Genomic DNA, 22,913 nt, shown 5'->3' with positions numbered 1-22,913 from the left:
ATTCAGGCTAGGAGGACGGCGGTTAAAGCATATAAGGAATTCCATCTCGGGTGTTCCTCTCTCTCTCTCTCTCTCTGTCGCGAGATCTCGTGATCGACCGTAATCATTTTTTTCAACATTTCTCCGGCGATATTGTGTATATACACCGCGGGTTGAACCGCGGTTGGTGGCGGCATTAGCGACACCCTGGTGTTGGTGACGCGTATACGTATATGCATTCATACAGTGAAACGTCGAGGACCCGATCCGGACGCGGTCTCGCGCGTCGCTACTTACTGATATTTATTGCGTCCAGAAATGTGTACGGACCGCCATAAATCTCCGCATTCACACGGAGTTTCTAATTTACATATTCTCCACCGAATGCTCTTCTGTTTCTCTCTCTTTTTCTCTCTTTCTTTTCTGTCATTCTTCCTCTGCCGTCTTCTCTTCTCTCCCATTCTATACGCGTCGGTGCATGCGTTTTCTTACGACTCTTCTCCTCGAATTTTCTCCCTTTCCTCTACCCACGCGGCACAGCGCACAGCTACCGGAGCTATTTCGCGCGAAATAAAGGACTCGTTTACGAGATAAAGAACGGGCTGAAATGTAGTCGAAGTTCGAGCGAATAAGCGAGACGAGGAAACTCTCGTCTCGGAATTTTCAATAGTTCTCTTTCTCTTTTTCCTCGACGATTTATTAAAAATGCATTTGTCGAAATTGCAATTTCACTTAATTACCGGAAATGACGAATATCGAGATTTGACGCGAAACGATCGAATGATTGCGGCGTGAGAAAGTGTTTCGAGGGCTAGAAAACAATAAGCATAGAACACCGCCTTTTGTAACTCGCTTCTTAATGGTGCATTAACCTTTGCCGGCCCTCGAAATAGCTCGTTCGATTGCAATTAAGGTATCGATCGTAAATTTGTTCGCCCCCGAAGAACAACTTGTAGCGACGTTGAAACGAGCAAGAACTCGTAAGAACTCGCCCCCTTCGTACTTTCTCCGTCTCGAAGCTGCGAGAGTCATTTTTACAAACCGCTAATTCGTTACCAACTTTTATCACTGCGCTCGTAATTGCACGTCGCTCCGTCGTACCTTCGTTACGATCCTGAACACTTTCAATGTTCATCGATCAACCTTGCAATCTTTTTCGCGTCAACGCGTATGCTTTTATTTTGCGTGGAAAGAAAAAAGAGAGAAAGGGTTTGTTTGAGCTTAACTTTCATTAAACTAAACATCGCATTCTTTTTCTTAATATCTGTAATAAAAGATTATTTTATTTTATATTTAATTAGATGAAAAATATATGTAAAATTTGAATAAGATATAAATGCCAAACTAACAATGTTTAATATTTGAAAGTTGTTTATTTGTAAATTTATATTAGCGTGAATAAGAAACGGCCATTAACTCTTTTGTCGGCTGCGCCAACTTGATCGCGATTTTATCGCGATTAATCACCGGCAATCTCGACGATTAACCCTTCCGTACTTGCATTGCGCGGAAGGATGAAAACGCATCTCTCTCCCGCGCAAAATACATCCGAGACAGAGCGAGGCGGGCAAGGGTTAATACCTCACCACCATCGTTCCCGCCGAAATCATCGCGGAACGAGGCGTGAGAAAACGATTAGGCCCGGCAAGGCCGCTCTCTCGTCGAGGGCACCCGCCGATACATTATAATGCGTATTTATGCGTTCGATGCGTCGCACGCGTGTGGTGCGGCTGGTACGAAAAAGGAGAAAAGAACATACATGGAACGAGAGAGGAACGGGGATATAGCGGGAAGGTAAATGATATAGTGCGATAGAGATACAGAAAGAGAAAGAGAGAGAAGAAGGAAGAGGCGCGAACGCAGGACAGGCTGCAACCGCTCGAGGATGGGGGTGGATGCTGCAAGGTGGGTGGAGGAACGTCTTCCCCGAGAGCCTCGTAAAATGGAAATCAATTACATCTACACTTAACCACTTAAACTGGTTTCGCCACGGTCCTAAAGCTCGATCCGCTCTATCTTTCTCTCTCTCTTTCTCTTTTTCTTTCTCTTCTTCTTGCTCTTCTTCTTGCTCATCGCGTGGAGATGAGCAATGCGCACGGATGGATGCACGAAAAGAACGTACACGCGGGAGAGGACAAAACGAGAGGAGAAAAGTATCGATGAGGAAGAAAGGCAAAAAGAGAGAGAAAGAGAGAAAATAAATGTGGGAAGCACGTATAGAGCAGCCGGTGAGCATCGCTAGAGGCTTCACTCTCTCCTCCTCTCGAGGACCTTCCTCTGTTCGTACTCTTCTTCTTCTTCTTCCCTTCCTCCTGTTGCTCTTCGTCGGTCTGCGGCGAGCCGCAGATCATTCGTATCAACATAATTACAAGCTCGGGAGCCGCCTCTCTGTTTCTCTCACCTCGCTCCACCCATCACGACGTAACACACGATCGCGCCCCGGTGAAACCTTCGTCGTCGTCTTCTTCTTCTTCTCCGCCGTCTTCTGCTTCTTCTGACCGTGGATTCCTGATCGTTGCCGCCGCGATCATTGTCGCAGATTCAACGAGTTCTTAAGACTCGAATATAATCGTTAAATGTCATTAGTATGATCTGTGTAATAAACGAGATAATTCAAATGTTTTGGCAAATAAAAAAAGGAATTATTTTTAATTCTTTTGAAAAAGTGATTCGAAAATTTCAGATAAGAAAGATATCTATAAAAAGATTATCTATATCGAAATTTGAAAGATTTGAAATCGTTTTAATAATAAATTTATTAATTTCTCTCTTTTAAATGTCATTTGACACTATTATTTTCTCAATGTCACATTTCCTAGTAACGTTCTTAATATTTTACATATCGCGTACATATAATAAAAATACGATATGCTAATGCGTAATAAAAAGTAATATAAATTGTGTTCATTAAAATTGATTGCATTTTATCTGCCTTTACAAATTGAGTTTGTGATCAAGTGTCATTGTATGCATGAGACATTCCATACTTTCGTGTGTTATTTTAGATTTAGTGTTTCTCGTTTTGTTCATAGGGCTAAAGGGCGTCGCGTGTTGCCGCGGTTGCGCTCGATCGCGCGCAACAGTTGCGACGCAAGTGACCCGGTGCAGTGCGTGTAACATCGCGAGGTAGCCGTCGTTGCCATGACGAAGCGGACCGGCAGCAGAGCGGAGTGCGACAATAGCGACGTGCTCCCGCTGCTGGACCAAGAGAAGAGAGAAAGAAAGTGAGAAGAGAGGAGAGAGAAGGTGTTAGTCATGGAACGAACCAAGGCTTTAAAGCGGCCGCATCTGAGAATAATTGCTCGCTGACAGGCCGTGAAATGAATTTATTTAATTTCAGATAGAGGTATAACAGAATTACACGGCAGTTGGAGGTGCGATGAAGTCTGGGTGGTAGTATATAGGCTAAAAAAAGGGGTGTGATGAGAGTGCGGGTGTTGGACCCCGAAGAGTCGCTAAACGGATGCGAAAGATACAAAAGTCCGCGAACTTGCGTTTCCAATCGCATAAAGAACGATATTGAGAATTCGCGTATTTTCTTCCGGTAAAAATTGTCAAAAGAAAAAAATTTTGCTATTAATAATTTTTCAATTTCAATATGTTCATCAAAGAAATTTGTAAAAAATTAAATTGGCATGTATTATTAAATTTGGCTTATATTAATTATGCTTGATTGTAATTATGTTTATTTATGTTTATAGCGATTGTGTTCTATAATTGTTTTAAATTCTGTATATTGTATATGTAAATTGTATCTTATTGCAATTGACATTATATCAGTCTATGTATTACATGTACATTTTGATATAGACATTAATAAATTCAAGCAAGTTGTGTATTATAATCAGAAATCTTTATATCAATTTCCTCATAATAATCCATGAAAATAGGTTCATTGGGGTTTAATCAAGAATTAAATCTCAATGAAGCAATTTCTCGATAACGACAAATAATTTATTTATAAGATACAAAGAATATTAAGAATTTATAAGATACAAAGATATAAATAATGTGAAGAAGGTAGATTGCGGAAATGATAGCGCGCGGTTGAAAGAAACGCGAGTAATTTCGGAGCAGATTAATAAAAATTCATTTATTTCCGTCGTGCTACATCGAGAAATACGGCGCTCAACTACTCACTACCATAAAAGGTTTCTTATATACATCGCCCTGTGACAAAGACGTATATTAATACTATCGCGGTATATGATACAAATATGTCGAATCTTTTTTTTCCTCGATTCTTTCTATATCACACTCTCACACTCGCTCACATTTACATTTACACATACACACGTACATTCTCAGTTGTCACGTCACGACATAGATTTTTCGTTCTAATGCGCGTAGAATTATATTATTTACAAATTGATTGAGATCGGAAATGGAATAGAAAGATCCGTGTTCCTCTTTCGAAAGAGACTCGCGGTTCCTCTTTACTCAAACAATCTCTACGAATGACATTACGCGATCATACTGGGAAGTAATTATGGAACACTCGTCCTGCCGCTAAACTATATATATATTTACGGCGGGACATCAAAATTCCTTGTAACATTGACAGCGCGAAGGATAAATCCCTTCTTCGCACATCGTCGCGGCTACTCGAATTTTCGGATTCTGTATTCCTTAGATCTTTGGATTATTCTATTCTTCAACTCTCGATATTTACAGGAATCTTAGATACTCTTGCGAAACTTACATACGAAATAAATTCTATGAATGCGTACAAGTTTTCGAAATCTCTTATACATTCGCCCCGCGTATAATATTAATGAAACACACGTGTGTACACAGAAAATTACATTTATATATCATAAGTAACTAATGTATTTATAATACACGGTCCTCTCCATTAACGTTAGGCGCTAGGAATAGTTCTTTGGTTGCGCCTTGGATGTTAAAAGGAAACACAAACATTAAAAAAATTGAACACGCTTAAGCTCACCGTCGCAAACGCATTACAACGCGGCACTCTCCGCTGCTCCTTACGCATATTTCGCGATATAGAACTAAATGACACTTATCACGAAACGTAAAAGATGTAACGAATCGAGAAGAAACTTGAGTCTGACACGAGTGACGTGTCTGCATTTTTGAAGATTTAAAAACTAATATCTCAGACACTTTACGAAAATTTGATTTGTAAAAAGACATAAAATAAAAATGTATTATTCTTAGGATTGTATAGCTGGAAATAATAGTTATTACAGATAGAGCAAAATATATAAATAATAATGTGCAATTATGTAATAGATAGCATGCTATTAATATGAGAAGGATATTTGAAATAAGAAAAAATGAATAAAATTTTTAAAAAATACGAAGTAATAAGTAAACAACGAAGCAATAACGCGGATAAAATAATCTGTCAAAAAATGTATTCTTGTGTATAATTTTCTGCTATATTACAAAGTCTTTCTATATGATTAACAAAGTTAGTTATATAGGTATATTACATAATAATAATAATAAAATAAAATAAATTATTAATAATTATTATTAACATAAAAAGCATTTATATATATGCCAAACATTGTATAGCAGAATAGAGATACACATGCATATAAAAATATAATATAAATATAAAAGATAAAATAATTTTCTCTTTAAATTAACATAATTAACTATGTAACAAATAATTAACAGAAGTCAAAGGGACTTTGAAATTTGCTTCGTTAACACTTACCGTCACTAGATCCAGCACCGATTCGAATTAATTTAAAAGATGATATATATTATGTATATGTATGTTGCATGCAATATAAATCATTATGATTAAAAATCACACCTTGAAGAAAATAGAAATAATGTTTGAAATATTTCTTTATATAATCCCTAGACAATGATAAATTTAATTTATCTAGCCAAGTGAGAATACAAAAGAAAGAGAAGAATACACGTTGTTAATATTATATAATGAATTCAATGTTAGTCTCGTGTAATGAATTCAATGCTTTATTCAGTCTTTATAAAATTTCGTATTATTTCTTGTATTAATTGTTATATATGCTTATATTAAAATTACGATATCGATACGTTATGGTAAACGCGCATAGAAAATTGAATCGAATTAAAGTGATATTAATATTTTAAACACACCTAGGCCGCATGTAACACAATATATAACAGTGTTATATAACTGTATTACAATATATATAATATATATATTATATATTATTATATAATAATATATTGTATATATTGTATATATTATACAATATATACAACATAATATATATTATATAATATATACAATATTATATATATTTTATAATATATATATAATATATATATTATATATTATATTATATTATATTATTGTATTGTATAATATAATATAATATATGCAATTTAGCTGCGTTTAAAATATTGACATCATCATTTTAGTCATCCGATTCAGATTGTATTATTCGTATATAAGCATATAACAATTGAAGAAGTGTCATTTAACAAAGTGTCACTTACTTCCACATTGCGTCTCATTCACGATCCGAATCGATGATGAAATGCATGCTCAACTATCGGAACGGTTCGATTCCGATTCTGGTTCCGGTGATCACAGACAAATGGAGGAGGAACGATAATGCCGTGGTCGACGAGTCGGCAGGGATCGCTAATTAGGGGTGGACGGGCGTGTCCGCAACGGCGGGGGTGTACTCGCCCTCGGCGGATAGGGTGCGTATCTGACTGGGGGGGTGGTGGGAGAGGATCGTCGCGAGATCATCGCGACCGGGGGTGGTGGTGGTGGTGGTGGTGGTTGCCAGGGCCACGGCAGCGCCGCCGAGTACGGGAAGCCGGCGGTGGAATAGGGCGAGGGTGAACCGGCGGCACCCCTGGCGCCGTACAAAAGCGCCGTCGACGGCGACAGCCAGGGCGATAACGCGTTCTCGTTTAATTGTTGTTGTTGCTGTTGTTGCGCGGACGGCTGCTGTTGGACACCGAGTGCTGCGGCGACCGCCGCCGATGACGACGAGATCGCGAGATGCTCGTAAAGTCTCATCGGGGCGACGCCGCATCTCACCAACTGCTGCTCCATCAGCTCCATAGGATCTCTAGAACAGCCAAGAGAAAGGAAATATATGTATATCGATGCGAATTAAATAAGCAGATGAGGAGTGATGTGTGCATCTAGAATCTAGAACAAATCTCCTCTCAATATTTATATTATTTATCATTCATTACACACAAATGATGGAGACTACAAGAGGAAGAAACTTGATAGATTTTTATTATTCGTATTTAGGTATACAGATGAGTTTACATAATTTTTATAATATGCAAGAATTAACGCTTGTGTTCGTTACTCTGGTTTCTCTCTTCCTATCTAGACAAATTTTTTCTTCTTTAAAGAATGTATTATAAATTACAGTACTTGTTTATTTAAAATCTAAGGTACAAATCTTCGGAGAATCAGCGCTCGTTCGGCACTAGGATTAGACGAGGAATCGAACGAGCGCCGCGCTATTGTGTCGAGAGGTCGCAATCCTACGCGAGATCTCTTACGCGGGGCGAGCAAATAAATCCTCTAAAGCCGCGGGAACAGCGAGACAGCAAGATAAAATCGTCCATCCTTAAGGCGAGAGAGGCGGCTCTCGCCGGTCGGCTGATTAATCGATCGACGTTATCGGCATTAATAGCACTTAAAAGGGAGTAAATCAATGAGATTCCTTTACGAACAGAGTCGAGATAGACAAAGAGAGAATGGCGGATAATTAAGACGGGCTTTTCTCTCATAGAGACGTATACGAATAAAGAGGGGAGTAAGAAGGGGAGAGAAAAGATGATCGCAAGAACCTTCTTTCATCTCCCTCTTTCCTTCTCCGTAACAAACGTGATGGATGATTTCGTGCGTTAGGCACGGGCTTAATTAGGGTTAATTACGGGCGATTGTGCGCGGACGCGCCTTCGTTGCTTCGTTACTATCGCGGCAGAAACGCTAACGAGCGGATTATTGGCCGATCGCGAATGAAAACGCGTCGCGAATGACGAGAGGATCATTCTGCATTTATCTCTCTTTTCACGCCGACAATAATTAACGACGAAGTCTCATTGCGCGCGCGAATCACGACGAGTCACTTCCTACTTTCGTGATTACGCGCGGGAGCGGCGTTTAAGGATACGCGGATTATCGGCCGGTCTATCTAAATTATTAAGACTTCATTACGATATCGCAAACCCGTGGCGAGATAGAGAGAGACTTCTTAATTACTTTCGATTTCAAGCCTGCCGAGGTAAGATTGCGCAAAGCGGGATCGAACAAGCGAATCAGAATGCTCAGATGGATTCTTGATGTGGCTTGAAGAAGTTACAGTCGTTTTATGCCATTTAAAGTCAACGAGAGTCGAATCGTTTTAACGCTGTAGAAAGATCGAGGCCCGTATTTATAGTCATTATAGGAATCTCATCTCAAGAGCGCGTATTACTTATCGGAATACACAGAATGAAATATCACATTTTGAAAGGTGTACGGTTCAATAATCACGATTTTGAGAGTCACATTAGAAATCAACTAACACAGTTTAACAGCGCAGAATCATTATTAGCATGAATCCTTACCTGAGATTCAAGAGATGAAAGCAATGATATTTTTTTTTTGTTTGAAATTAGATTTTTTTTCGATATCGATATATGCATGACAACTATTGTGTTGACATATTATATAAGAATGCACATTTTATATATATACTTTTTAAAAAAATTTAATAAAAATTATACACGCAAATATGATTTTCATTAAAATTTTAAAATATAAAATTTAAACATTAAAATAAACATAAATTTAAACATAAAAATAAGATTAGGTCCTTTTGACGCTAAATGTTATAAAAGGATCTGAACAAACTTCCCCATGTATACTCAACATTATTTTAAAGCAATTAATTTACAACAGTCCGACTTAACAAATGTTCTATTTAGAAAAGATATATAAAAAAATATGTTGCTCATCATCTAGTCCATTTAAAATTAAAATTATATAGCAAACAAAATTTTCGTATATATTATTAGGCAGTCTTCCAAGTTTGATTATATATTGTTGCAAGTTTCACATCTTGTCTGTTTCATTTTAAATCTCAAGATGAAAGCAGCATCGATAGATGACTGTCAGTTCTTCGCGGTTCTCGGAAGCCAAGTGGTTGTAAGAGATAACTTGATACACTAATATCCTAGCCAGATACTAGTGTATCAAGTTATCTCTTACAAATTTTTGAGCATGGGCCGCCCACGAATGATACCTCCAATCGATCATCCAGTTCCACGAACCGACATCGTGATATCCGAAGACGCCTTTCGCAACCGTTCAATAACTCAGCATTTCGTGCATGAAATAATTTAGAGATGTACATAATAAAAAGATTCCGGATATATATGTCCCACCTACATTTATATCATGTCTCACTGAAAATGAATTCTTATACAAGTATAAATTTTTCTTTGTAAGAGATAGTTGTAAAAAATTTATTCAACACAAATTAATTTTTCTTATTCACAAATAAAAATGCTGGAATGAAAAATATCTAAAATAATCCTGTATGTATTCTTTTAAAAGATACAAGATCTTTCAGAGATACAAACGATTAAAAATCACCAGCAGATTAATATTAATTATCGTCACACACAATTAATACGTCAATTAAAACATTATTTCATTGTTGGAAATTCTAAAAGAATGTGTACACATTTATTTCCTACGCTTGTAGAAAATGTTCGAAGCTACATACACTGACGTTATAATCACGTAATTAAAATAAGTAATTAAAATAAATGAAATAAATTTATGCGAGTAACTGAATTGAGACAAATCACGTGTACGCGATAAGAAAGTCAATGACAGACATGTAACAGCTAAACGATTTAAATTAAAGTTGTAAAAAAAGTGTCGACATATCTTTTTTAGTTTTTATCTGCGTATCGAATTCCGTCAATGAAGAACGGTGCTCGCTCAAACGTGTCCTTTAAAAAAATGAGATAACACGAGAAAAAGAAGTGAAGAGAATAAGAGAAAGAAAATCCGAAACGTCAATGCTCGAAAGTACACCGACGTAATAAACACATGTGTAAGTAAACCTCTATGAAATACATTTGTGTGAGTAGCTGAATTAAAACATACATAAATCACTGCGTAGAAAGAAACTCGAACAGGTGGACATGTAGTAGCTAAACAATTTCACACCTCGAAGTGCGATGTGCGACACCTAAACAACTGAAAATTGCGAAAAAAGTATCGGTATATCTTTTTTAGTTTATGTCTGCGTATCGAGTTTCATCAATGCCGAGCTCGGTGCTCGAGCTCGAGGCTCGAACGTGCCTTATAAGGAAATAGAGATAACGCGAGAAGGACGCGAATAGAGAATCCGAAACCAGCCAATAAGACTCGACGTTTCACCAATAAGACCAGATGTTCGCGAGGCAACGAGTTTCCTTCTTTTCTATTGGTTCGAGAATCGAGATTATTGGTCATACTCAAGGAGTCCGCGCGGATTATTTAGGTCGACTCTGACGGATTATTTAGGTCAACTCCGCGCGGATTATTTAGGTCAGGAAAATCTACATCCCATTGATAAATCGAGAGACGTGTCGTGCGGATTACAATGCCTCTCTCAAATCATGATATTTCTAATTATAAGAACAGAATGATTATAACTATTGGCTACTGAGCAATGACTCCGCGCGGATTAATTAATACATATTAATACATGCTGAAAAAACTCTTGCTTACACCTTTCCAGCTATAATCTTTTCGTAAATAGCGATTTTAATATTCTTAATTCAATTATTTGTCGACTAAATTTCATATAATTATATAATAAATTGTGATGTTAAAAACGATTTCTGCGCTGCAAATCGATTGCGTGTGAATGCATGTTTTATATAATCCGCATTGTAAACTTTATGCATCGCATCGCTTTTATTTCAATCGAATAAGTAATCAAAATTACTTTAAGAGAGGATCGCAACTTTGCACATCGTGTTCAGATTGACAAATGACAGAATCGTTTTCATTAGAGACCCTCTATACTCTATAGGAATCATTAAAATATTCATGAGATTATTAATACGAATACTTATTGAAAATATATATGTATAATGCATAATTTAAATTTCTTTCGGAGCTAATTTCGAAAATAGGTTTTTTTAACCAATATTATATTATTATTACATTAGCGTTTTTTTATATACTGGCTATATATTTCGCGAATGATAAGAAAGATAAATAATTCGAGTTTTATTTTGTCCAAAATGCATAAAATATAGTCTCGATCTTATGTTAAAAAGAATGATATAGAAATCAGCTAACTGTCAAAAAATATTAATTGAGTTTAAAGTACTATAACATTTCATTTAAAACATACTATTTTAATTTTTATAACAAAATATTATTTTAAAACTTAAACAACTTATAAGCAAATTAACGCTTTAATCAGCTGATATATGTCCAAAAATAAAGTGTTAATTATATTTGCTAATTAAATTTTAAAATAATAATAGGTTGTAGAATTTAAAATAGTAACATGTTGTAAATAATATGTTATAATTCCTTATCTGCGATTAATATTTGTAGACAAAAATCAGCTGAGAGATAAGTGTCAAAAATATTAATCAAGTTTAAGTTAATTATAACATAGTATTTAAAACCTATTATTATAACATATTTTTATTTTAAAATTTAATTTAACATCTTATTAATTTAAAATTTAATTTAACATCTTATTAATATTTTTTGACAGGAGTCAGCTGATTAAAAAGTTAATTTGCTAATTCATTTTTAAAATAAAAATGTTATAAAAATTAAAATAATAATATGTTTTAAATAATATGCCATAATTCTTTGAACTCGATTAATATTCTTGACAGTTATCAGCTGATTTCTGTCAAAAAATATTATTCGAGTTTAAAGTATTATAACACATTATTTATAACATTATTATTTTAATTTTTGTAACATACTTTTATTATAAAATTTAATTAACAAATTAAAGGCTTTAATCGGCTGATTTCTGTCAAAAAATATTAATCAAGTTTAAACAAGCTTTATATAAAAATATTCTTTTTTATATAAAATCGAGGAATGGCATGCGCATAGTGCGCGCATGTGTTATAGTACTTATAAAAAAACCTAAGGAATCAAATTCCATGCTACGTAAAGTTACCGCTACATTAATAATTACTTTAAGTAATTACTATAATTATTGTATACAATATTTCTTATTAGTTCTCAATCTAAATTATATTAAGATTAGCGAAAAATCAAACAATAAAGCGATCGCTACGAAATGATAATTTATAATTTGAATCCTGCAACTTCAATTTTTAATTAATTAAATGAATATTTTACGCAAAAAATGCGTTTTTAGATTTATCCCATTAGTTACGTAAACGTTATTCATCGACAATATTCAATGATTGAACACTGTATTATTGATAATTCGCTACCGAAATATTTTACTATGACAATTATAAGGTGACCGGTATTTTACTATGCATATACACGGTATCGCCCACCCATAATCGCGTGTGTAAGTAATTAAATCGAATGAAATAAAGTGCGAATAACTAAATTAAGACATAAACGCGATAAGAAAGTCTATGACAGATGGACATGTAGTAATAGCTAAACGATTTAAACTGAAAGTTATGAAAAAAATATCTTTTTTAATTTGCGTATCGAATTTTGTCAATGACGAGCGATGCTCAAGCACAAGTGTCCCTTTTAAAAAAATGAGATAACATGAGAAGAAAGCGAAAAGAATAAAAGAAAAGAGTCCGAAACATCAATGCTCGAAAGTACACCGACGTTATAATCGCGTGTGTAAGTAAAACTGTATGAAATACATTTAATACATAAACCACTGCGTAGAAAGAAACTCGAACAGGTGGACATGTAGTAGCTAAACGATTTCACACCTCGAAGTGCGATGTGCGATACCTAAACAACTGAAAATTGCGAAAAAAGTATCGGTATATCTTTTTTAGTTTATGTCTGCGTATCGAGTTTCATCAATGCCGAGCTCGGTGCTCGAGCTCGAGGCTCGAACGTGCCTTATAAGGAAATAGAGATAACGCGAGAAGGACGCGAATAGAGAATCCGAAACCAGCCAATAAGACTCGACGTTTCACCAATAAGACTAGATGTCCGCGAGTCAACGAGTTTCCTTCTTTTCTATTGGTTCGAGAATCGAGATTATTGGTCATACTCAAGGAGTCCGCGCGGATTATTTAGGTCGACTCGACGGATTATTTAGGTCGACTCCGCGCGGATTATTTAGGTCAGGAAATTCTACATCCCATTGATAAATCGACAGACGTGTCATGCGGATCACAATGCCTCTCTCAAATCATGATATTTCTAATTATAAGAACAGAATGATTATAATTATTGGCTACAGAGCGATGACTCCACGCGGATTAATTAATACACATTAATTAATACATGCTGAAAAAACTCTTACACCTTTCCATCTCTATTCTTTTTCTAAATAATGATTTGAACATTCTTAATTCAATTATTTGTCGATTAGATTTTATATAATTATATAATTGTGATATTAAAAACGAATTATTCGCTGCGAACCGATTGCGTGGTGAATGCTCGTTTAATATAATCCCCATTATAAACTTTATGCATCGTATCGCCTTTATTTCAGTCGAATAATCAAAATTACTTTAAGAGAAGATCGCAACTTTGCACATCGTGTTCAGATTGACAAATGACAGAATTGTTTTCATTAGAGAATCTCTATAAGGGTCATTAACATATTCATGAGATTGTTAATACGAATACTCATTGAAAATATATATATAATGCATAATTTAAATTTCATTCGGAGCTAATCTCAAAAATAGATTTTTTTTAACCAATATAATATTATTACATTAGCGTTTTTTGCTATACTGACTATATATTTCGCGAATGATAAGATTCGCGAAAAGTTTTATTTTGCCCAAAATGCATAAAATATAGTCTCGATTTTATGTTAAAAAGAATGATATAGAAATCAGCTGATAACTGTCAACAAATATTAATCGAATTTAAAATATTTTAACATTTATTATTATACAACAATTATTATAATTTTTATAACATAATATTATTTTAAAACTTAATAATCAAATTAACCCTTTAATTAGCTGATGTATGTAAAAAAAATTAAGCGTTAATTTGCTAATTAAATTTTAAAATAATAATATGTTAAAAATATTAAAATAGTAATATGTTGTAATGCCTTAATCTGCCATTAATATTTTTTAACAGAAATGAGTTGATAACTGTCAAAAATTTTAATCGAGTTTAAAGAATTATAACATATTATTTAAAACATATATTATTATTTTAATTTTTATAATATATTATTATTTTTAAATTTAATTAGCAAATTACCGCTTTAATCAGCTGATTTCTGTCAAAAAATGTTAATCAAGTTTAAACCAACTTTACATAAAAATATTCTTTTTTATATAAAATCGCGGAAGGCGCGCGCTTGTGTTGTTCTAGTATATTTATAAAAAGAACCTGAGAAATCAAATTCTATGCTACGTAAAGTTACCGCTGCATTAATAATTACTTTAATTACTATAGTTATTATATACAATATTTCTTATTAGTTCTCAATCTAAGTTATATTTAGATTAGTGAAAAATCAAACGATAAAGCAATCGCTACGAAATGATAATTTATAATTTGAATCCTGCAACTTCGATTCTTACTTAATTAAATAAATATTTTACGCAAAAAATGCGTTTTTAGATTTATCCCATTATTTACCTAAACGTTATTAATCGCCAATATTCGGTGATTGATAATTCGCTGTCGAAATATTTTACTATGACAATTATAAGGTGACTGGTATTTTACTATGCCATATACACCGTATGGCCTCACCCATAATTGCGTGTGTAAGTAATTAAAGCGAATGAAATAAAGTGCGAATAACTAAATTAAACCATAAACGCGATAAGAAAGTCTATGACAGATGGACATGTAAGAGTATTTAGCTAAACGAAAGTTATGAAAAAAGTGTCGGCATATCTATTTTAATTTGCGTATCGAATTTTGTCAATGACGAGCGATGCTCGAGTACGAGTGTGCCTTTTAAAAAAATTTGAGATAACGTGAGAAGGAAGTGAAAAAAATAAAAAAAAGTAAAAAGTCCGAAACATCAATGCTTGAAAGTACACCGACGTTATAATCGCGTGTGTAAGTAAAACTGTATGAAATACATTTGTGTGAGTAACTGAATTGAGACATACATAAATCATTGCATAGAAAGAAACTCAATGACAGGTGGACATGTAGTAGCTAAACGATTTCACACCTCGAGGTGCGATGTGCGACACCTAAGCAACTGAAAATTGCGAAAAGAGTATCGGTACATCTTTTTTAGTTTTTGTTTGCGTATCGAGTTTCGTCAATATCGTATCGAGGTTCGAGCGTGCCTTATAAGGAATTAGAGATAACGCGAGAAGGACACGATGAGGATAATAAAAGGACGCGAATAGAAATTTCGACGCCGAAACACTACACCGACGTATGATCGTGTGTATGTGTAACTAAACAGAAAGAAATAAATTTGTATGAGTAGTAAATAGAGCCATAAATCACAGCGATAAGCGTACTCGATGACAGCTGGACATCGCTCGAGCGTGGCTTTGAAAAAAAGAGATAAAGACGCAATGAGAATAAGAAAAGGATGCGATTAGAAAATCCGAAACGCCAATAAAGCTCGATGTTTCGCCAATAAGACCAGATGTTTCGCGAATCAACGAGTCTCTCTCGTTTCTATTAGCTCGAGAATCGAGATTATTGGTCATATTCGAGGACTCCGCGCGGATTATTTAGATCGACTGCGCGGATTTTTAGGTCAGGAAATTCTACATGTCATTGATAAATCGCGAGACGTGTCATTCGGATATGACAATGCCTTTCACAAATCACGATTTTTCTAATTATATAAGAATAGGACGATTATAATAATTGGCTACCGAGCGATGACTCCGCGCGGATTAATTAATACATGTACTAAGGAAATCCTTGCTTGAAACTCCTTGTCATCTCTATTTTTTGAATTGCGATTTTAATTTGTCGATTAAATTTTATATTATACAATTATATATCACAAATTGTAAAATTGTTAAGAACGAGTTTTACGCTGCTGATTTTCTTATAACTGAGACCATCAATGACTATTCGTTGCTTTTCAATAATAATACACCGATTCCATTTAAGAGAATAGAAAATGATTAGTTAATCAGCTTGTATAAGGCAAATCGTTCGTGGGACATTCTGCGCGAGCATAAAGCACTTCATCATCTCACGCGATCAATGTCGTCGGACCCGTACAATTCAATCCCGACCGGACTCCGTAATGATTTTGTCCCCGTGGACCGGAGCCGGGGGACCGACTCTCGCGGGTCTAGTTACCCTAGGGGTCACCGAGACAGGCGACACCCAGCCAAGGAGAGAAGGGTTTCGTTCGGTAGTTGCGAGCTGGCACGTCGACGACGAAAGCCCTGGCTCGTAAAGTCGTAAAATCGTGGTGCGAAGGGCGGGACAAAATCGCCGTGACTGCGCACAAAAAATAAGAGAGCTGCGAGAAATGAGATCTGTTAAAAGAGACTCGATCGCACTTGATTTGCAACAAAATTATTAATTATTCTATACTCTTTATTGGAAGATTTTGATAATTCAATATATGTGCACTATATTAAATTATCAAAAAAAATAATTAAATTTTATATATGTATAAATAAAATTATTTTATACCCTCTATTGAGAGCTTCTAATAATTCAGTATATAATATATATATGCATATATATAAGAGAAGTTAAATTGAAAATAAAATTGTAGAGAATTTTTCGAGGACGATGTTGTGACAAATAAAAAATTATTATAGAATAATCGTGCAAAAGTAATGCTGATGCCACAAAAAGTCGTATTCGCGATGCAAAGGCGCTTCTATCTTGCTGCATAAAAATTCAATGTTTATTTTAAAATAATCGCGTATTTTCTGTAAAATAGTGGTAGTCACATCTGAGATGCTTGCGATAATTTATATCGAATGAGATATTGATATCCAACCGAATCGAGAGACGGTAAAGGGCGATATCGACTCGAATTGAGTGACTCACAATCAGTCGCGAATAAGTCTGAGAAGCGCGACAAACGTGGGCGGAGGAGAACGAAAGAGAGTACGGTGGCTGCAGGAGCACAAGGAGAGGCAGGCCCAGGAACAATGGGTCCGGTGTACAGTTTGCGCGTCTCGGTTACCGCTCGACCGTACCGCTTAGCACGTAACACGACACCCGAGGAGGCGCACGAGCACACGCACACATTCGTTCATCGTATACACACATACGAATTATACGTATGAGAGTAAGCTTGAAGTGGAAAAGAGGAAGAGGGCCTGAGAAGGAGCCTGAAGGGTGAAACCGGCGACGGGGAAGGAGGGCTGGGAGGGATTAGGGGGCCCCGGGGCTAATCGCCGTCCACTCGGACGTGCTGGACCACACACCAGAGCGCGTCCGTCTCTCCGTGTCCATTCCTCTTCTCGTTCTCGTGAAATATCGCTGTCAAGGGCCCGAACTCTATTAGCCGAGTTGCGCGCGAATGCACTGGTATCGATTCACCCGGATCGATCGTGATCCGAGATCCAGCGAATAAAAGGATCTCGTAGGAGAGGAAACGGGCAGGGCGAGTCGATATTTTTTTAGGCGGATCCCCCCGGCGTGAATCTCGATCGCGATTACGAGCACAACTTTAGTCTTAAGTGTAGGAAAGTTTGAAGAGAGCGGAGTCTAGAAAACAATCTATAATCGTTGTAATTTAAATATATTATAAAACAGATAAATAATATATGTAGATTTTATAATCCTTTTCAAGTATAAAATATACAAGTAGTTTCTGCATTTCAGAGTTACATACTGCATGTGCATCCATTGATATGCAATACCGCACAATGACTGTGATAACGAAAAAATGATTGATGTGCAGAATAGTGAAGTTAATTTACGTTATTTCTCAAAAATGTCAAATCAACGAAGATAGGAAATCCAAGATGCGGAAGGTGCATCTTATATTCGCGCAACTGGTAGCACGCTATCTCTCCTCTCCTCTCTGTCTCGAAAATAGCTTAATCACACGTGGCTCGTTGAAAAATGCAGAAATCAAATTACACTGTTGGTTCGCCGAAGAGGAGAAACAGGTAGGCAGTTCCGTCGCACACAGGGGGATGGGCTCACGCCATCGTTATATACGTGCGTGTGCACGCGTAAAACGGAAATGACGCAGCGCGCCAACGACGAGCAAGGATCTCCCGTGCATTAAGGCCCCGGCTGCAATTCACGGCGCGCGTAGCTCTCCGCCCGGCCTTGAATTATATCCTTAATGTTTTCATAAAGCTTCTTTATGTACAGACAATAAAAGCCCTAATTACAGTCATTCGCCGGGCGAGAGAGAGAGAGAGCGGCCGGCCGCCTCCCGGGGACCGGTTGCCTATTACTATTCGCGCTATGCCGTAGCTCCCCGTAATTGTTACACCGCGATAAATATTCCTCATCGATCTGACGAGTCTGCGTTTTCCACCATAATGGCGCGGTTATGGTCGAAACGTTCTAATTAGAGGCCACCGCCGTTACCCCATTAAAATGTCCATGACGCTCTTCTCGTGCGGCTCTACACACCTCTCTCTCTCTCTCGAGAGAGAGAGAGAGAGAGAGAGAGAGAGTGTCCAAAAGAGAGAAAGAGAGAGGGAAATTGTGAGAGAGGCTAGTCTATAAATAAGAAAGAAACGCTTGGCGCATGGTCGATTCGAATTTTTGCCCAACCGTGCCGTCTCAGCTCTCTCTCTCTCTGTTCGTGTTGGAACAAATTAAATCTATTAAAAGAATGATCGCGCACGCCGCGCGAGAGATCGTCGAGAAGCGCCGTCAACTCGATGACAGAACAGGACGTTAAACGAATCTCGAATTATTCCTCGGGAATAACGTGCGGAGATGGATGTTCGTAATCGCTTAGCGCTCGGAAGACGTAAAATCCTTATTCGTCGTAATAATTTAACTTTGCACGACCACCTTCGCAGCTTGCTACCGAATAAATTCTCTTAGAGATAATAAGACACGCGCGTACACTCGAATCTTTTTTTAATTTGATAAGTATCTCATCTCCCTCCCGAATATATAGTTTTCCAGTTATGTCCACTAAATTAATAAATGCCTGATAGATTCGTCTCATCATTAATTGGGTTAAAAATCGCATCGAACGTTCGAAATAAACAAGTCAACCGACAGCTGGCTTATTATCGCGGAGAAAAAAAATATATTTCCTGGACGTAGCGCCTCGCATCAGCAATAAAGCGCTTTTTATGCGCGATCGCGCATACGTTGCATGCGCTTTCTGAGAGAAGGAAAGGATTGATCCGTGGAGGGTTAATTGGAGCAAAACTGACGGCATCGTGACGGCTTTTAGCGGTTAATAACCGCGTCCCGTAATTTTCGAACGTATGTATCTGTTCTTCGTTCCTCGAAGCCGCTCTGACAAGGAAATATGGTATTCTCGCATGGCTTAATGCCTCGTAATTTCTCGGGGTTCTTTTCTCGGCTCCGTCCAAGAGTGCCGCAGTCAGGTGTGCTACGTGTGTTGTTTCGGGAAACGAAATCCGCCGTTCTTTCTCACGCGAGCCTCCTTAGTCCCTAATCGTCGCGAAGAGCGGCCTCGTGTCTCTTGCGAAGACGAAGCCGTTCCCTCCCTTTAACTCCCTTTTCCTTTTCTCTCTGCCTTTGGCGTCGCTCTATCGTCGCGTGATAGTCTCGGCGTAATTTAATTAGCGATACAATTATACGCAGGCCGCACCTCATCCCGGCCGCGAGAATCATGCATATTTACGCGGATAATTCGCACATAATATATCCGCACACCTGCACACCGTAAGCGTACAAATAATAAAATCACGCCCGCCCGGTAAAGAATGCAATTACTCGTGCACGGTAATAGTGACCGCCGCGGAACCGATGTTAATTGCCGGGAATCGCTACTGCTAATTATCACGCACAAAGATTATCCTCGGTTAGTTGCGCAGGTAGGAAGTTCGAGCTAATAACGCTTGATCCCGATTTTAGCGGAGTTTACGCGAGTGTGAGTGCGAGAAAATTTAATTCTCGACGCTGTCTATATAATATGCACTCTCTGTTTCGTGCAGGCGACCTAAATCGATATTTCTCTTCCAATTTTCGTCTTATTGCAACGTAATAATATTGTGGCAGATATACAATACGAATTAAAAACGTACGATCAACACGTGTGAATGTGAATATATAATTGTCACCTTAGACATCTGAGCTTAATTTAATTAGACATAATTAACTTATACGCTGTTTCGTATGTTTTATACGTTTCCTTTTAATTAAACATTTTTTGACAGCTAATCGATAAACTTCCCAAGAATCGCGCAGCGCGATTGAGCGACGCGAAACAACTCGCGATATTAAAGCGCGAGGGAATTCCGTCGAATGGAGAGAGAGCCTGTTATTCTCTCCGTTTACCCCGGGGCTGACACAGGGCATTAGGTAAGTGGTAGATAATAATAGGTTACACTCCCCGCTGATGGCCGAAGGTAGTTCATCGAATGCTGCGGTTTTGCTCACCTCTCGATTCATCTCGCACGCATCCCACGGGAACTATCAAGCTCTCGGGGAATGTCTGGCGATACCACCATATCGATTCTAAACGACAACGAATCGAATGGATAACGTTCGTCCTAATCTGACAGCAGGAAAGTTTAATAACGCTGTAATGACATTTTAAAAGGGCTATTTCTCTTTCGACTTACAATGATGATTAAATTTATATTTTATAAAATCCAGTGAAAAAGTTGATCTAATTTTTAATTTCTCTCAATAATAAAATTAATTTTTCCAAGTACAAAATATTTTTATTTTTTACAGAAAAAATGTGAATCGTCAGGATAGATAATGTTCGAAAGGAATTGTCGAATATTCGACATACAATTAGTAGACGACAATTAAATTTATATTTGATAAAAACTTGAAAAAATTGATCTAATTTTTAATTTCTCAATAATAAAATTAACTTTTCCAAGTACAAAGTATCTTTATTGTTTGCAGAAAAAAATGTGAATCATTAGGATAAAGTTTATAATGTTCGAAAGGAATTCTCGAAGATAATTTCCTACATGTATAAAATATATCTACGGAAAAGAGATCGAATAAATTGACGGACAAAAAAGGAAGAGATGAGAAAGCTACTTTGAAATCATTGGGAGATTTACGGCTAACAACGGCACCTCCCTCTTTCCTCCAACAATGAGCGAGCTGTCGTCGCTCTACGAATCTTGAAATGAGATTTCGTGATGGCGGAACAAAAAAAGAGAGAGAAAACGAATTTTACAAAAAAGAAAAGACAGCTCCCGAGTGTCTCTCGGAGCGGTATATCGCGTGAAAATTTACATAAAAAAGAAACGACGATGGGAAAGAAAGAAATTTCAGGCCAAAGAATTCCGCGGATTCTTCCTTCGACATGGAATGCTGTTAAAGAAGGATATTAGAAGATAGATGAAAAAAAAGATGCAGGGAAGAGAAAGGAGCGGGATCCAGAAGTCGAGAGAAAAAGACACTGAAGAAGATAGAGATGGCGCAAATCGGCGAACGGAAAGGAAAAGAATTGCAGAAAAGGAGAACGAGCCGGGAGAGAAGAAGTTAAATGAGAGAGATAGCGAGACGAAGTGAGAAGCGGCGAGAAAGGGCGCTGGCAGGGAAGGGAAAGAAGGGAAGAGAGCGAGTGTAACAGCGAAGAAATTAATAGCCATAAAATATGAATAGAAATTAGCAGGTTCGGGGTGGCGTGACGCGTTTGCTCGCTCATTTCCTTTCGGCGCGTTGAAAAACAACAAGACAACACAAAATACGGTCGAGCCTGTAATTTACCCGGCTGCCGCCGAGCGGGTCGACCGACGCGCGATCGCCGCCGCTAGCTTCGCACATACACATGAGAGCGAACTCACACAAAGGTACGAGAGGTTAACGCCGAGAAACGGAGCTCTAGATATAAGTAGAAGTGCGAGCGTATTATTACACACGCGCGGGATGTGCGTATATGTACACGTATGCGAAAGAGAGAACCTGTGATGCTCGCAAGTCGAGCCATCATCGTCGTCGCACGGTAGGTAATGATCCGGTAATGACCCTGACGCCTCGGATAGTCGACCGATACGAGATGTGTATGTGTGTGTATGTGTGTCGGGACCTCCTTCTCCCCGCTCTCACTCTGCTCTTTCTTCTTCCCGCGGGTATCCCCTCGGCGCGAACCCCCGGTCGGACCTAAAAGTCCCGATGATGCACGGCGAGACCTTTGTTTTTGCGTTTTAAACGGCGGTTATTAGCTCCGTAGCAGCTACGGCCACTGATGCTGCCTCTCCACCTCTTGTGTCTCTCCCCTCCAGCTCTTTCCTCCTCTTCTTCTTCTTCTATGGAGTCTTCCTTTATCCTTGTCGGTCGCCGAGCTTCGTCTTCCTCTGGCACTTTGATAATGCGGCCCGCTAATGGACTGGCAAGAGGAGGACTGGCGGTATCGGTCGGAGGTGTCTGCGTTGATGCTGGTAGTTGTGTCGAGGAGAAGGGGAGAGAAAGAGAGAAGCTGACAGAAAGAGCGAGTTGTGAAGAGAAGACCGAGCGAGATGGAATAGAGAGACTTTGCGAGGGATGGAGAAGAAGAGGAGAAGGAGAAGAGGGCCAGAGCGGCAGCGGTAATGACAGGCCGTCCGCTCTCGAAGCTAATATAGATGAATGCCCTGCCCTCCTTGCCCTCCGGAACCGGAGAACGTGGAATCGCTCTCTTTCTTCGCCGTTACCACCCGTTTCTTTCTATTTCCTCGACGAGCTCCGAGACGATCGCAGGCCGAAACTGAGCGCGAATAGCGACGAA

At 37.7% G+C, this 22,913-nt stretch overlaps 2 protein-coding genes across 2 annotated transcripts in view; one reads left to right on the top strand and one right to left on the bottom strand.

The window, feature by feature from the left end:
• Positions 1–22,913, top strand: part of LOC145933368 (uncharacterized) — a 106,508-nt gene that overhangs the window by 63,624 nt on the left and 19,971 nt on the right. The gene's annotated exons all lie outside the window — the stretch shown is intronic.
• The window catches only part of LOC145933364 (uncharacterized), a 79,713-nt gene continuing 63,136 nt past the window's right edge, over positions 6,337–22,913 (bottom strand). The window contains exon 12 of the mRNA XM_083032995.1: positions 6,337–7,034. Within this exon, the coding sequence (XP_082889121.1) occupies positions 6,596–7,034 (439 nt within the window). The 3' untranslated portion in view covers positions 6,337–6,595. The remainder of the gene's footprint in view (positions 7,035–22,913) is intronic.

Source organism: Prenolepis imparis, unplaced genomic scaffold, assembly GCF_030444845.1.
Source record: "Prenolepis imparis isolate NDT839.2.m4 unplaced genomic scaffold, iyPreImpa1.0 SCAF_3, whole genome shotgun sequence".
NCBI classification, from domain to species: Eukaryota; Metazoa; Arthropoda; class Insecta; order Hymenoptera; family Formicidae; genus Prenolepis; species Prenolepis imparis.
Note: the sequence above shows the minus strand (reverse complement) of the source record. Positions and strands in the feature narration are given on the sequence as shown.